The following is a 15,271-nucleotide window of genomic DNA, read 5'->3' as shown; positions in this document are numbered from 1 at the left end:
ATTAGTATACCGAAGTGGAATGTTCCTCCCAGATGGATGGAATCCTTCCTTAATCATTTTTGTATCCCTAACACCCAGCAGGCAGTAAGCATTTAGTAAATGCTTAATACAGAAATGAATTAATGAATAAATATAGTTAATCAGTCTTTGATAAAGCACAGATACTAATGATACCAAATTAGGATTTATCTCCTATATATGTCTCCCCAGTTCTGTGTAAACAGACCTTGGGAAAAGATCCCACTTCAATCATTTTGCTTGTTGGAGCTACTCTAGATTTAAGTTAGCCCTGAAATCTGACTTTGGCTCTGTTTTGGGTAGATGCTTGACAAAAACAGGTTATAAAATGAATCTTGAACAAATAGACATATATCTCTGGGAACAAGATCAGAAATATAGAAAACAAGGAGGTAGTTTATTGAATGTCAAATATTATACAATATGGCTAAGGCAGATGGAATCAGAAACCGAACACTACAACTCTAAAACACAAGGGATAAAAAGGTGAAAGTCACGTTGACAGAGCCCCAAATCCACACTGAGAAAGGATCATAGTAATTGCAAACAGAGAAAAGGCCTCCTAGGGAATTCCCTGGCGGTCTAGTGGTTAGGACTCTGCACTTCCGCCGCAGGAGGCACAGGTTTGATCCCTGGCTGGGGAACTAAGATCCTGCAAGCTGTGCAGCACAGCCAAAAAAGAAAAAAAAAGAAAAGGACTCCAAAATCTTTTCATTAATTTAGTCACCATGGCAATCCTGCAGAAGTGGAGAATACAGGTGACAATTCAGGCACAGAACAGGCAGTGGTCTCAGAGGTTTCTTCCTGACTCCAGCAGGCTTCAGTCCTGGAAGGATTTGCTCTGTGTTGAAAACAGGCAGTAGAAGACAAGCCCTCTATCTATAGTCCTCATAGCAATGCCAAGACTCAGAAGTTTAGAACTGGATACTACCCAGTGTTGGCAAAGGTATAGGAAAATGGGAGCTACCAAGTACCACAGGGGCTAGAAGAGCACAGCTTGGTTCAGTCTTTCTAAAGGACAATTTAATAACATGTACCAAACAGAAAAATTCCAGTCCTAGGAATTTATACTAAGGAAGTCATTGGGGATGTGGGTAAATATTTAGTTATCAAGATAATACTACAGGGACTTCCCTAGTGGCGCAGTGGATAAGACTCTGCACTTCCAATGCAGGGGGCCTGGGTTTGATCCCTGGTCAGGGAACTAGATCCCACATGCATGCCACAAATAAGAGTTCGTACACCACAACTAAGGAGCCCGTGTGCTGCAACTAAGGAGCCGGCAAGCTGCAACTAAGGAGCCCGCCTGCTGCAACTAAGACCCAGTGCAACCAAATAAATTTTTTTTAAGATAATAATACAGTGCTGTACATGATAGCAAACTGTGTCTCTTGCCCTGAAACCCTCATATTCAGCAATAGGTTGAATAAATCATGGTGTACACAAGGAAAGAATACTATATAGTAGTTAAAAATAAATTCATTGAAGAAAATTTAGTGACATAGTAAAAACAATGTAAGTATGTAGAGTACCATCTGAATGTTTTTTAAAGATAAGGTATACACACACACACACACACCCCTGTGTACAATAGGAAGAAGAAAGAATATATACCAATAAGTTAATAATAATGATTTTTAATGCATAGAATTTAATTTTAAAAATAATTAATACAAGTTCATGGTATAAAATTCAAGGCACAAAAGGATATTCAGAGAAAAGTAAGGCTTCCTCCTTCTCCTTCTCCCAATCATCTATTTCCCCACCTGAAGGCAACAACTATTACCTATCTTTTGTATATCATACCAGAGATAAATGTTAACATTTACCAAACCAATCTCTCTCTTTTTTTTTTTTTTTAAGTTTTGGTTGTGTTGGGTCTTACTTGGGGCATGCAGGATCTTTCATTGTGGCAAGTGGGCTCTCTAGCTGTGCTGCGCAAGCTCAGTAACAGCGGCGCACAGGCTTAGTTGCTCTGCAGCATGTGGGATCTTAGTTCCCCAACAGGGATGGAACCCGTGCCCCTGCAGTGGAAGCACGGAGTCTTAACCACTGGACTGTCAGGGATGATTTTTATTTATCTGTATTTTCTAAGTTTTTTATGATGCACATATACAATATTATAAGACTATCGGTTTTTCTCAGTTTTATCTAATCTGGAATTTCAGGAAGTTCAGGAAAAAATGTCACTTTTTGCTAGCAGCTGAAGGTGTATTTAAGGTTTAGGTGAGAAAAAGAAGTCATGGCAGGATGATTCAAGGTGGTCCAGGTATCTCCATTTTAAGAATGTACATACTATAGTTCAGAGATGATAAGTAAATTGCCTAGAGTAACACAGCCAGGTACAGAACTCTCACCATTACCACCAGCAACCACTGTGTCAATATTCTAAAAAAATAAGTTGAGGGTCTTCCCTGGTGGTCCAGTGGTTAAGACTCTGCGCTCCCAATGCAGGGGGCCTGGGTTCGATCCCTGGTCACGGAACTAGATCCCACTTGCTGCAACTAGAAAATCCCACATGGCACAACTAAAGACCTGGCGCAACGGAAGGAAGGAAGGGAGGAAGGAAGGAAGGAAGGGAGAAAAAAAAGCTGAATGAGCCTGAAGTTTTGAATGTGAGAACTTAGAAAATTTTGGTGCCACTCCTACAACATAAAAATTAGGAGACAGAGCCAGGTTCTGTGAGGAATATGATGTTAATTTTTAGATGCTGTGGTAGAGAATGCTTTTTCTAGGAGACTGTTCTGCCTGGAGTACTGAAATATTCATGTTACCAAATGTTGTAGATATGACAAAGCTGTTACCCCCCTCACAAGTCACCAAAATATTGGATATTGACCACTAGGAGCAAGAAGTAACATTGTGTACTTTTTAAAGAAAAAAGATGACTTACAGGCACTGAAGAACAAATAACTATACGATTTAAAAAGAAAAAACAAAAAGAAGTATCCACCAAACAGTGAAAGGCTAGATAGTGTCTAACAGGAAGAGAACTCTGTAGGTGTCAATTTGGTACTGAGAAGAAACACACCCCTCTATTTGATACAGTAGTGCTTTCATATGTGTTTTTGCTATAGGGCAAATGGGTTTTGAAGGTTTCACTTATTCATTAAATTCAGCATTTAGTGTTCTGCAGTGAGCATGTTGGTACGTACATGTGTGTATGTGTGTGTATGAAGTAGGAGGTAATGTGTTCCATCTCGGTGCTTACAATCCAATTTGAGGAGACAAGGTCCCACACACAACTGTTATACCATTAATTCTAAGAGGTTATATAAGCAAATGTAAGAATGCGGGATGCATAGCACTGAGAACACCACACACACATCCCCATGTGCTTTTACCTGAGTGGTTAAGATATCGCTCTGAGAGGACAGCCCCAAACAGTCTTCAGAGAGGCTTGTTTCACTCTCATACTCGGATGCTGCTTCACCTTAAATGATAATAAAAATAGATTAAGATGTAAAAACAGACAGCCAATACTCCAACTTGCAGTACCTGTTTCTTCTCATTGACAGGACAAACTTCACTTTCATGTCACACAAAATGATTACACTCTTTGTTTAGGGACACCAGACTTCCTCTTAGGAATCGTAAGGATGAAAACCAGAAGCAAGTCCACCAATAATTAGGGCATTAAATCTCATTCAAATAGAAAAGATGTTCTAGCTGAGTAAAGGACTTTTGAGGAAAAGCACCTTGGGAGGAACATGTTTAAAGTTTAAGAAGCAGTTACTTTCATTGTACTTGGAAACTCGTAAAATGTGCTCCCCCAAAGGCATAAACATTTAGTTCATTTCTATAAAATAGACGGGGGCAAACACAAAAACCTGGTTCCAATACCTAAGTCTGAATCCACACTCTGCTCTTCTTGATGATTATCCTCTTCCCAGCCAGTTTCCCTTTCGTCATCATCTGAAACCAATTCCTTGTCACTCAGAACTTCCTGGTTTTCAGACTGATGCCCCACTTGTTTGGAAAGAGGATCAAACATCAAGAAAGGATCCTGGGTGTTTGTATTAGCGGTCAAGTCTTCCACTGCACTGCACCGTGAAGAAAATAAGCTATCAGAACATCTCGCTTCCTCATGAAGGTGATGTTCCTGGGATGCCTTTGCCGATGTTACGTGGTCACTACAGTCATTTAAACTATTCTTCAATGATATTAGGTTCTCCTCTGTTTCCTTAGATAGACCCTCTGCGGCAACAGCATTATGTCTGGTAGATGGAGACAGTGTATTGGTTACTTTACCAAATAAGTGTTGGAAGCAAGGAAGCTCTTCATCCTCACTAGACACATTCTCTTCTGAGGACTCAGCCCCTATTTCGTGACCCTGAACCAAAGATGTATGATGGGCTAAAGGGCCAGGGCTCCTTCTGAATTCTCCTTTTTGGACACTTTTGCTAAAAACAGCAGATCTTTCCTCAATGTCACTTTCAGCAAAGTTGCTTTCCTTTATTTTGTCATCATTTAACAACTCATCAGGTGTCTCAGAACAAACCTGAGAAGCATGGCTTCTTCCCATAGGTTGTTCTAGGTTATCTGGATTTAGACATGGGGAGAAATCTTCATTAACAGCCTGAAGTGTGCCTTCATTTTCTCCTTGCCTTTTTATTTCAGGAAGTTGACAGTTACTTACAGGAAGACTTTGCTTATAGACTTCGGGTTGCATAAGACCTAATCTGAGCGAAGCACTTAATTTAGGTCCTCTGTTTCTATCTAGTTTTGCTTGAATGTTTTCACCACTGGAACCTACTTCATTAATACTAGAGCCTACTTCATTAGTACTGGAACCTACTTCATTAATACTGCTTGAGTTGACTTCTTTAAAAGTGCTTTCTCGACTGTTATTTTGGCTAATTGTGCGTACTGTACTTTGAACGATGCTCTCGTTTTCCATTGCTCTTTCAGGTGACATTACAGGTTCCTCAAACTTTTCCTCTGACAGGTTTTTCTTACATATAGTTTTCACAGATGACCTGATGGGAGAAAGTGATGGTATAAGATATGGGTTGTGTGAAATCCCATGTTTATTTGCAATAATGAGCTCAGTTTTGTTGCCTCTGAACTGTGATGACTGACAAAGCCTAGTTACTCTTTCTGGGCTACGTTTGGCATGATCGCTCGGCTTCTTATCTTTTTGACCAGCGACAGGGAAGTCCACAGTTGTATTAATTGCCTGCATATGCTTGATTTTAGACTCACTCTTTCCCTGATTTTCTTCTTTTTGTCTGCATTCAAGAGGGACTCTTGGACTTTGTTCCCTTAAGGACCCAGAGTGGGCACAGACTGTTGCACATTCCTTTTCTGGATTTGAAAACAGAGCAAACGTCTGACGCTTTGAAACCTTGAACATATTCTGCAAATACTGTGTATCAAGTTCACTCTCTTCCATTTCTATGCTCGCCTTCTGAATGTGGTTAACATCATGTCCCAGTGGATCCTGAAAGTCCTCTGTGTCGTTTCTAATATCTTTAGAACAACCAGGGATAAGTTCCTTGGGGCTTTCAATTGCTGCACACAGACTCACATGTTGATTTGGTGCTGTCTTTGCCTTCCCTAGGGTGTCAGCTTCCAGTAATGAGATACTATCCTGAGTGCCATAATCAGTATCAGGTACCAAGGAAATACTGGTACTCTCTACAGCTCTTTCAATTTGCAAACCTTTTCCTCTACTTAATGTCAGATCTTTGGGGTCTTTGGTATTATTTGACACTTGAATTGTTCCTAGGCTCTCCTCTCTTTGAAGGCTAGGATTAACAAACTCTTGAAGTTTATTAGAACCAGAACAGTGAGTAAAAAAAACAGGTATGTTTGTTAAATTTAGTTCTGGGTAAGTGTCACTGGCAAGTCTCTTAGTTATTTGTTTGTGTGGCTTGTCACTCTTCTTGGCTCCAGTTGTAGGTTCTTTATCTCCCATGAATTGAAGCTTTTTGCCGTGCCTGACTGGCATTTGGCTGGAATGTTTTTTCTTCATCTCTTCACTGCTAGAACAACTATCAATTTGTAGTTCAGTATGATTAGGTGGGCTTGGGTTTCTACTGACTGCTAGTTCAAGTGCATGAATGTTCCTGGTAGAGGACTTCCTCCTCAGCCTATTTTTAGGTGCTTCTGAACTATGGATATTCAATTCTAGTTCCATATTGCTTATACTGCTGCTTATAGGTTCAGCCTTACTTCTGAAAGCAGATTCTTTTTCCAATGATTCTGTTAGGTTAGCATTTTTCTCTTTCTGAACATAACCACCTTTCATTTCAGTCTCATGACCATTACTAGTAATATTTATCCCATGACCATTCTGCTCTGTTTGGTCAGTTCCCTCAATTATTTTTTCAGGAGTCTTTGGAAGAACTGCCAAATCGACTTTCTTGATAAAATCCTCAGGATGAAGGCCTGATGTACTTCTCCTTTTACGCTTTAGTTTTTTTGTGAGGGGGCGCTCTTGTGTTATCTGAGGTTCTACAGTAGATGCTCCTATAATTAGATCTTCAGCTATGCGGCTCAAGTTAGGGAGGCTTGTCTTCCTCTGATAGGTTTTCCCAAATATTTTATCTTCAATATTACTCTCTACTGGTTTGGAGTGGACTCTTTCATGTATTAAAGCACCATGAGGATCACTGGCCATTAAGTCTATTTTCTCTGAAGAACCCAAATATCCATCAACTTCCTTTGGAACTTCCACTGCACGAGCTACTTCAGTGTTTGATTCAAATGCCCCATCACGTGAGTCGTAAGAAGTTAGCATTTCGTCACTTCTGGAAAACCATTCATTAACTCTCTGTATGCTGCTGTTCAGTGTTATCCAAGGAAACTCTTGGGAATCTCTAGGACTGTCAGAGGAGGCAGGTTTCTGCTTATTCAGTTCTTTTCTCCCATATAGGGGATCAGCATTCAGAACTACCTTTTTCTCTGTACTGGGAGTCTGCCTATCATTACATGTGTCCTTACTTTCAGCCCATCTGCTCTGTTGGCTCTTTCCTAAGACAAGCTGTTTGCTTTTATTACAGAATTCAGCCTTTTCTACATTCATTCTGTCTTTAGTGAGTAATAAACTGCTGTTTTCATGCTGTAATGAGCTGGCATGAGTATCTGTGCCACATGGCTCCACATGCAAGTTTGAAACAAAAATACCCTGATACTTTTCTGGATGCTTCTCAGTTTCATGCTTCTCAGTGGTGGTCAAATCTTTATTACTGAATTGATGATGTTCAGCCTTTGTTATGTCCTTCTCAGAAAACTCACAAGCAGCTGGAAAAAAAAAACAAGGTGCTTAAAAACTGAATTATTATGAAAAAAATAGGTACTTAATACAACTTGGTTGAGGGGGAATGAAGGAACTGGCTATTCTTAAAGAAACCTCAACTATCAAGTGTACTGAAGACGTAGCTCATACTCTTCTGCTCAATTCCTATGTATCTAGACTCTCATTATTTCCACTCAAAATAATTAGAGTTTTAATTTCAGAATTCTCCCTACTCATAAACCATACCTCCTATTTTGCTAAACTCTAACAGTGAATTAAAAGCACAGTTTGAGACTCACAGACATGGAGAACAGACATGTGGTTGCTAAGGGGGAGGGAAGGTGGGGGAGAGATGAAGGGGGAGTTTGGGGTTAGCAGATGCAAACTAGTATATATAGAATGGATAAATAATACGATCCTACTGTATAGCACAGGGAACTATATTCAATATCCTGTGATAAACCATAATGGAAAATAATATTACAAAACATGTATATATGTGTAAAATTGAATCACTTTGCTGTACAGCAGAAAACACAATATTGTAAATCAACTCTACTTCAATCAAAAAAAAAAAGCACAGTTTGGGCATCAGACATATAGTGCTTCTGTTCTATCTTCAGACTCATACTCCCTCTATCTAAATACCAGTATGCAAAGTATGAAATAAAAACACAGCAGTTAAAAGTAAAGGCAGGGCTTCCCTGGTGGCGCAGTGGTTGAGGGTCCGCCTGCCGACGCAGGGGACACGGGTTCATGCCCCGGTCTGGGAAGATCCCACATGCCGTGGAGCGGCTGGGCCCGTGAGCCATGGCCGCTGAGCCTGCGCATCCGGAGCCTGTGCTCCGCAACAGGAGAGGCCACAACAGTGAGAGGCCCGCGTACCGCAAAAAAGAAAAAAAAAAAAAAAAAAAAGTAAAGGCAACAACCAATTACATAGGGTACTATTATAACCATATCAGTCTAGTGTCATTGTCAGGCTGTACCATGACATCTGAGAAAGAACGATATTCTAACTCTGCCAAGAAATGTTGTGAATTATAAACGTCCCAAATGGTTCTTCAGAATAATCTAATTACAGTACCGCATCTACCTATTCTTTCTTTAGTGCCCATTAAGTTGGAAGACTTGCCATTACCCTTTTTTGCACGATTCAAACTGGCTTCAGCCTTGGCTCCTTGAGGGGTGATTTCTAACAATTCATGGTCTCCTACACTATAGGGAAAAGACAGAAGCCTTAGTGAGAAACAGTGGTTTATATGCGCAAATAGCTGTCACATGATCAAGTATTTTAGCTCCTCTAGGTAGGGTTGCAATAAGGGTTATCAATTTGATTCACTTTTTGAAATCTGTGCTTTAGTAACTTCTAGTCAAAATGAAACGGTCAAAGACTGAGAACATACAGTCACAAAAATCACAGCAGTAACATAGAACATTGCTTTATGGACATACAAATGAGAACTAAAATTTAAATGATGGCCAAATAATAGCTAAAAGACAGTAAAGAGAAAACCAACAAAACTTAAAATATATCTTAATGAGAATACAAGTACAAAGTTATCTAAACAAAGGGAGCACTGGGATGGAACAGACATTCCAATAGAATGCAAAAGCACACCACTTTGCAGCACTGCCTTCTGTGCTTCTTTCCAGGCTAAAAACCATTTTCTCCCAATTGAGAGATCAGGAAAAAGTAATTTGCAAACAAAATCTGATTGGCAATGACACCATCACAGATCTCAGGGTCAAGCAATAATTCCTAACGAAAGCAATTTGACAACCCAGTTGGGGGCTGCTTGTAGATTATGGTTTAATTTATGTAGACAAAGTTTGAGTTACAGATGGAATTAAGGAACAGAGGAAGGAAAGAACTGAAAACTGAGTACTCTAATGTTTTCAACAGCCACAATTATCACTGAGTCAACACTATCATACACGACGAATTAAGCTAGGGCACAACCATCTGCTGGAAGCAAGTCTGTGCATAGTTCTACTGTTACTTTAAACTCTTTCAAACTCTTTACTAAGAAACCAACCAGCGAAGCAAAAAGGATATTTTCTGGACTTCCCTGGTGGTGCAATGGTTAAGAATCTGCCTGCCGAAGACCTAAATAGACATTTCTCCAAAGAAGATATACAAACTGCCAACAAACACGTGAAAGAATGCTCAACATCATTAATCATTAGAGAAATGAAAATCAAAACTACAATGAGGTATCATCTCACACCAGTCAGAATGGCCATCATCAAAAAATCTACAAACAATAAATGCTGGAGAGGGTGTGGAGAAAAGGGAACACTTGTGCACTGCTGGTGGGAATGTGAATTGGTACAGCCACTATGGAGAACAGTATGGAGGTTCCTTAAAAAACTACAAATAGAACTACCATATGACCCAGCAATCCCACTACTGGGCATATACCCTGAGAAAACCATAATTCAAAAAGAGTCATGTACCAAAATGTTCATTGCAGCTCTATTTACAATAGCCCAGAGACGGAAACAACCTAAGTACCCATCATCGGATGAATGGATAAAGAAGATGTGGCACATATATACAATGGAATATTACTCAGCCATAAAAAGAAACAAAATTGAGCTATTTGTAACAAGGTGGATAGACCTAGAGTCTGTCATACAGAGTGAAGTAAGTCAGAAAGAGAAAGACAAATACCATATGCTAACACATATATATGGAATTTAAGAAAAAAAAATGTCATGAAGAACCTAGGGGTAAGACAGGAATAAAGACACAGACATACTAGAGAATGGACTTGAGGATATGGAGAGAGGGAAGGGTAAGCTGTGACAAAGCGAGAGAGAGGCATGGACATATATACACTACCAAACGTAAGGTAGATAGCTAGTGGGAAGCAGCTGCATAGCACAGGGAGATCAGCTCGGTGTTTTGTGACTGCCTGGAGGGGTGGGATAGGGAGGGTGGGAGGGAGGGAGACGCAAGAGGAAAAAGATATGGGAACATATGTATATGTATAACTGATTCACTTTGTTATAAAGCAGAAACTAACACACCATTGTAAAGCAATTATACCCCAATAAAGATGTTAAAAAAAAAGAATCCGCCTGCCAATGCAGGGGACACGGGTTCGAGCCCTGGTCCGGGAAGATCCCACATGCCACTGAGCAGCTAAGCCCGTGTGCCACAACTGTTGAGCCTGTGCTCTAGAGCCCGCGAGCCACAACTACTGAACCCGTATGCCACAACTACTGAAGCCTGCGCACCTAGAGCCCGTGCTCTGCAACAAGAGAAGCCACCGCCATGAGAAGCCCGCGCACTGCACTGAAGAGTAGCCCCCGCTCGCAGCAACTAGAGAAAGTCCGTGCGCAGCAACAAAGAACCAATGCAACCAAAAACAAACAAACAAATAAATAAGTATTTTAAAAAAGGATATTTTCTCAGCTTTAAAATGAGGAGATTAAAGTAGATGGTCTTTAAGGTCTATTCCAATGCCATGATTCTAACCTAAAGAAATATCAATCCTTAATATTAACTAGATACAAAAATGCCAGCTTCATAGAAAAAGGCTCTCTTTGACTCACCTGAAATAACTGGCCTTATTAACTGTATCTTCAGAAGAATCAGATCCTAAAAAAATTCCCCAAATACCCCCAAATAACAAATCAATAAAAGGATTTTTATTGAAAGGCTTAAACTCAAAAAATACACTTGTTGCAAAACATATCTTCAAGAAATATTTACTGAGCACCCACTACATGGCAGACACAATGATACATGTCAGGCAATACAGAGAAGTGGTCATAAGCACAGGTTTGAATCATGACCCTTTCACTTACTAGCTTTACAACCTTGGCAAAATTTCTTAACCTCTCTGTGCCTTAATTCCCTCATCTGTAAAATAAGTATAATAGTAGTAATCATCTCAGGTTTGTCATGCATCTTAAATGAGTTACACAAGTAAAACACACCAGTGCGTGCACTACAGTAGGTGCTCCTAAATATTCTCTCCTATAATTATTTTGATTATTTTTATGAGGCAATACCTGTTGTCTAGGAACTTATGATCTTAAAAGGGGAAAAGACACAAGAAATTTTGAAAGAATATGACACGTGCTATGTCAAACATTAGTGCTTGGGAGCTCAAAGGAGGGCCGTTCTTTCCAATTATAAATATACTCTAAACGATAAGACATAGAGAGACCTGCTTGAACTGAGCTCAGCTGTTCTTAAGTCTTTCTCGTCTAGTACAAGTTATCTTAGATCCCTCCAAATGCTGTAGCCCACTCATCACATTCTTTCTTAGCCCTACTCTCCATATTTCCAAAGTATATTTACACATACTTATAACCAGACACCCTTTCTTTTGCTCTCTTTACAAAGGAAGGTTCTTCAAGGTGAGACCTGCATCTTTTACATTATTTATAACACATCATAAGGCTAGTAAAATTATTTTATTTTCACTTCCCAGAGCTCTCTGCCACTGTATAAATTGTGACCACGGTTTTTGGTAAAACTCCTAGACAAGGAATCCAGCAACTATTATTCTAAACTTACAAAATCTGAGACTCTTACCCAATTCAATGTAGACGGACTTATTCTGAGGTTGTATCTGCTGCTTTGTCCTCAGAGATCTCACAATTCCAAGGTTAGAGAGCTGGACACTAAGACTGGTTTCCTGCTAAGCAGTAAAGAATGATCAACAAATTGTTGGCCAGTTCTGTGCTTTTTTTTTCTTAACAGAAACTCAAAGCCATGGACAAAACAAATAGACCATTATCAATTAGCTAACATTTATGACACCTCAGAAAAAACATTTCGCAGACTACACACCAGAATGTATGAGTTTTGTGTGCTTTGAATACTTTTCCCCTCTCTCTGTTGTTCTAAATTTTTCTAAAATAAATATGTATTATCTGTGTAATATTTTTAAAGATAAGGAAAGCATTTTTTTTCTTTTTAATTTTGTTTTTGTCTTTCTTTCTTTTTTATTTATTTATTTAGTTTTGGCTGCATTGGGTCTTCGTTGCTGCGCTCGGGCTTTCTCTAGTTGCGGTGCGCGGGGGCTACATGGGCTACTCTTCGTTGCGTGTGCAGGCTTCTCGTTGTGGCGGCTTCTCCTGTTGCGGAGCACGGGCTCTAGGCACGGGGGCTTCAGTAGTTGTGGCATGTGGGCTCAGTAGTTGTGGCTCACAGGCTCTAGAGCACAGGCTCAGTAGTTGTGGCACACGGGCTCAGTAGTTGTGGCTCACAGGCTCTGGAGAGCAGGCTCAGTAGTTGTGGTGCACCGGCTTAGTTACTCCGCGGAATGTGGGATCTTCCCGGACCAGAGCTCAAACCCGTGTCCCCTGCATTGGCAGGTGGGTTCTTAACCACCGCACCACCAGGGAAGCCCCAAAGTAAATTTTTAAAAAGGATAAATGAAAATAAAGAAAACCCAGCAATGGGCTTCCCTGGTGGCGCAGTGGTTGAGAGTCTGCCTGCCGATGGAGGGGACACGGGTTTGTGCCCCGGTCCGGGAAGATCCCACATGCCGTGGAGTGGCTGGGCCCGTGAGACATGGCCGCTGAGCCTGCGCGTCCAGAGCCTGTGCTCCGCAACGGGTGAGGCCACCACAGTGAGAGGCCCGTGTACTGCAAAAAAAAAAAAAAAGAAAACCCAGCAAGCCTAAGAATATTCAGTACAGGAGAGAATATTTAGAAACGGGACCTTACTCTGTTGAAGCTTTCCTTCTTCTTTTTAAGCACTTCAACATCTACCGAAAAGTGAATGCTGGTACTATGAGAACTTTTTTTTTTTTAATTAATTTATTTATTTATTTATTTTTGGCTGCATTGGGTCTTTGCTGCGCGTGGGCTTTCTCTAGTTGTAGTGAGCGGGGGCCACTCTTCGCTGTGGTGCCCTGGCTCCTCATTGCGGTGGCTCCTCCTGTTGTGAAGCACAGGCTCTAGGCTCGCGGGCTCTAGAGTGCAGGCTCAGTAGTTGTGGCTCACTGGCTTAGTTGCTCCACAGCATGTGGGATCTTCCCAGACCCGGGCTCGAACCCATGTCCCCTGCATTGACAGGCAGACTCATACCCACTGCGCCAGAGAACTATCATTTTTAAGATCTTCATTATTCATTCACATATGAATAACAGCGCAAATCTCTGCATTTTCTTTGACAATTACACTTTTAACTTGAAGCAATTTTCAAATGTTAAAAACCGATTTTTTTTTTCCAGGCAACTTTTCAGAGGAAATAAAACAGAAGATATGTCCTTGTCCCTGGAGAACTGCCATAAGATGGTTATTTTAAAAACTAGCAAGCTGACCATCAGTGTCCTTGTGTCTATCTTAAGACAGATATGAAGAAAAATACGTTCATCAGAATGAACAAAGCACTAAAACCGGGGACCTTCTCTCGTCTCCTCTAACTCTTGTTTGGCCACTTAATTTACCATCTTCCCTTGTTTACTGACTTTTTATGTAAATCCATAAGCATCTAGCACACTCACCAACTCACAGTGCTCAATAAAGAGATGTTATCAGAATACACAAAAATGGCCTTACCAAGGTAGGATTTTCAGGTTCACTCTGTTGAAGTTTTTTGGCCCGGTTTCGGTAGCCCATACTTTGAATGATAGAAACTTCCTCCTTTAGATGTTCCGAAGAGTTATTTTCCTTTTTTGAAAAGTTATAACTGTTTGCAACTGTGAATTACAAAGGAAAACATTATTTTTGCAGTTAGAAAAAAATATTAATTGTAAGCAAAGAACCAAGAGAAAGCCTGTGTATGCTCTTTGTTGTACAATATTAAAACAATGCATTAGGGCTCCCCTGGTGGCGCGGTGGTTGAGAGTCCGCCTGCCGATGCAGGGGACACGGGTTCGTGCCCTGGTCCGGGAGGATCCCACATGCCGCGGAGTGGCTGGGCCCGTGAGCCATGGCCGCTGAGCCTGCGCGTCCGAAGCCTGTGCTCCGCAACGGGAGAGGCCACAACAGTGAGAGGCCCGTGTACCGCAAAAAAACAAAAAAACAAAAACAATGCATTAAAGGTTGCCTATACTTTTTTAAAAAATGAACTTCAGAAGTTCTACTCCTAGGAAACGAACACATAGACCAAAGTTATTTCTACTCCTTTTTTTCCTACCTTAATACTAACAAATTTGCCTATTAATACCATATTTCACTGAAACTAAAATACCAGTGATATAAAATGCACCATTATTTTCTGTACCACTAAGAAAGAAAACACTAAATTAAACAATGACACACCATTAATGGTAAACTGCTCCCAATTCTGGAGATGTGCAAATAAAAAACGTGCATATTAGGATGGATAAAATAAGGTGTGAGACCAGTGGGAATGATTTAAAAAATAGATTACAGGGGCTTCCCTGGTGGCGCAGTGGTTGAGAGTCCGCCTGCTAATGCAGGGGACACGGGTTCGTGCCCTGGTCCGGGAAGATCCCACATGCCGCGGAGCGGCTGGGCCCGTGAGCCATGGCCGCTGAGCCTGCGCGTCCGGAGCCTATGCTCCGCAACGGGAGAGGCCACAACAGTGAGAGGCCCACGAACCGGAGGAAAAAAAAAAAAAAAAGATTACAGATAAAGAGCTAAAGTTAACCTAGACCAAAAGGTCTTACCACCTATTCAAATAAAATAATTCCACCAACTTCCATTTTAATAGATGGCCACTTGAGCATTGGCCCCTGGGGTTATGCAACACTTACTCTGCAATCCTGTGTCAAGCTCAAAAGCATGAATGATCTTCAATAGCTCTTCAACAAGCTGACTAAATCTTGTACTTTCTTGTAGGCTTCTGAAAGTAAATTGTTTGAAAGACACACTTAGCAAAAGATTACCAACTTTTTAAGGACACTAAAATAAGGAAAGACATGTGAACAAATAAAAAAAGAAGTAGCAACAGTTAAAAAAAAAACTATATGGAAAGAACAGAGCTATTAGTGACATTACACTAATCAAAACATCACTGACAGCAGAATAAACCACATAGCATATTGATTGTTTTTATAATTATTTTTGGCCATT

At 40.6% G+C, this 15,271-nt stretch overlaps 1 protein-coding gene across 8 annotated transcripts in view; it reads right to left on the bottom strand.

Annotated features, from left to right (window-relative positions):
- BRCA1 (BRCA1 DNA repair associated) overlaps positions 1-15,271 on the bottom strand; it is a 62,012-nt gene that overhangs the window by 29,555 nt on the left and 17,186 nt on the right. For 2 of the 8 annotated variants that reach the window (XM_082678188.1, XM_082678186.1), the window contains exons 4-10: positions 14,953-15,041; positions 13,790-13,929; positions 11,814-11,916; positions 10,823-10,868; positions 8,400-8,476; positions 3,862-7,266; positions 3,363-3,451 (exon numbers count right to left, since the gene is read on the bottom strand). In XM_082678188.1, coding sequence (XP_082534314.1) covers positions 3,363-3,451; positions 3,862-7,266; positions 8,400-8,476; positions 10,823-10,868; positions 11,814-11,916; positions 13,790-13,929; positions 14,953-15,041 — 3,949 coding nt within the window. Of the gene's footprint in view, positions 1-3,362; positions 3,452-3,861; positions 7,267-8,399; positions 8,477-10,822; positions 10,869-11,813; positions 11,920-13,789; positions 13,930-14,952; positions 15,042-15,271 lie in introns of all 8 variants that reach the window. The other 6 variants (XM_082678189.1, XM_082678191.1, XM_082678190.1 and 3 more) reach the window with 4 other exon arrangements.

Source organism: Grampus griseus (genome assembly GCF_964374135.1).
Source record: "Grampus griseus genome assembly, chromosome: 20".
NCBI classification, from domain to species: Eukaryota; Metazoa; Chordata; class Mammalia; order Artiodactyla; family Delphinidae; genus Grampus; species Grampus griseus.
The sequence above is the reverse complement of the archived record's forward strand: the minus strand, read 5'-3'. Positions and strand labels throughout refer to the sequence as shown.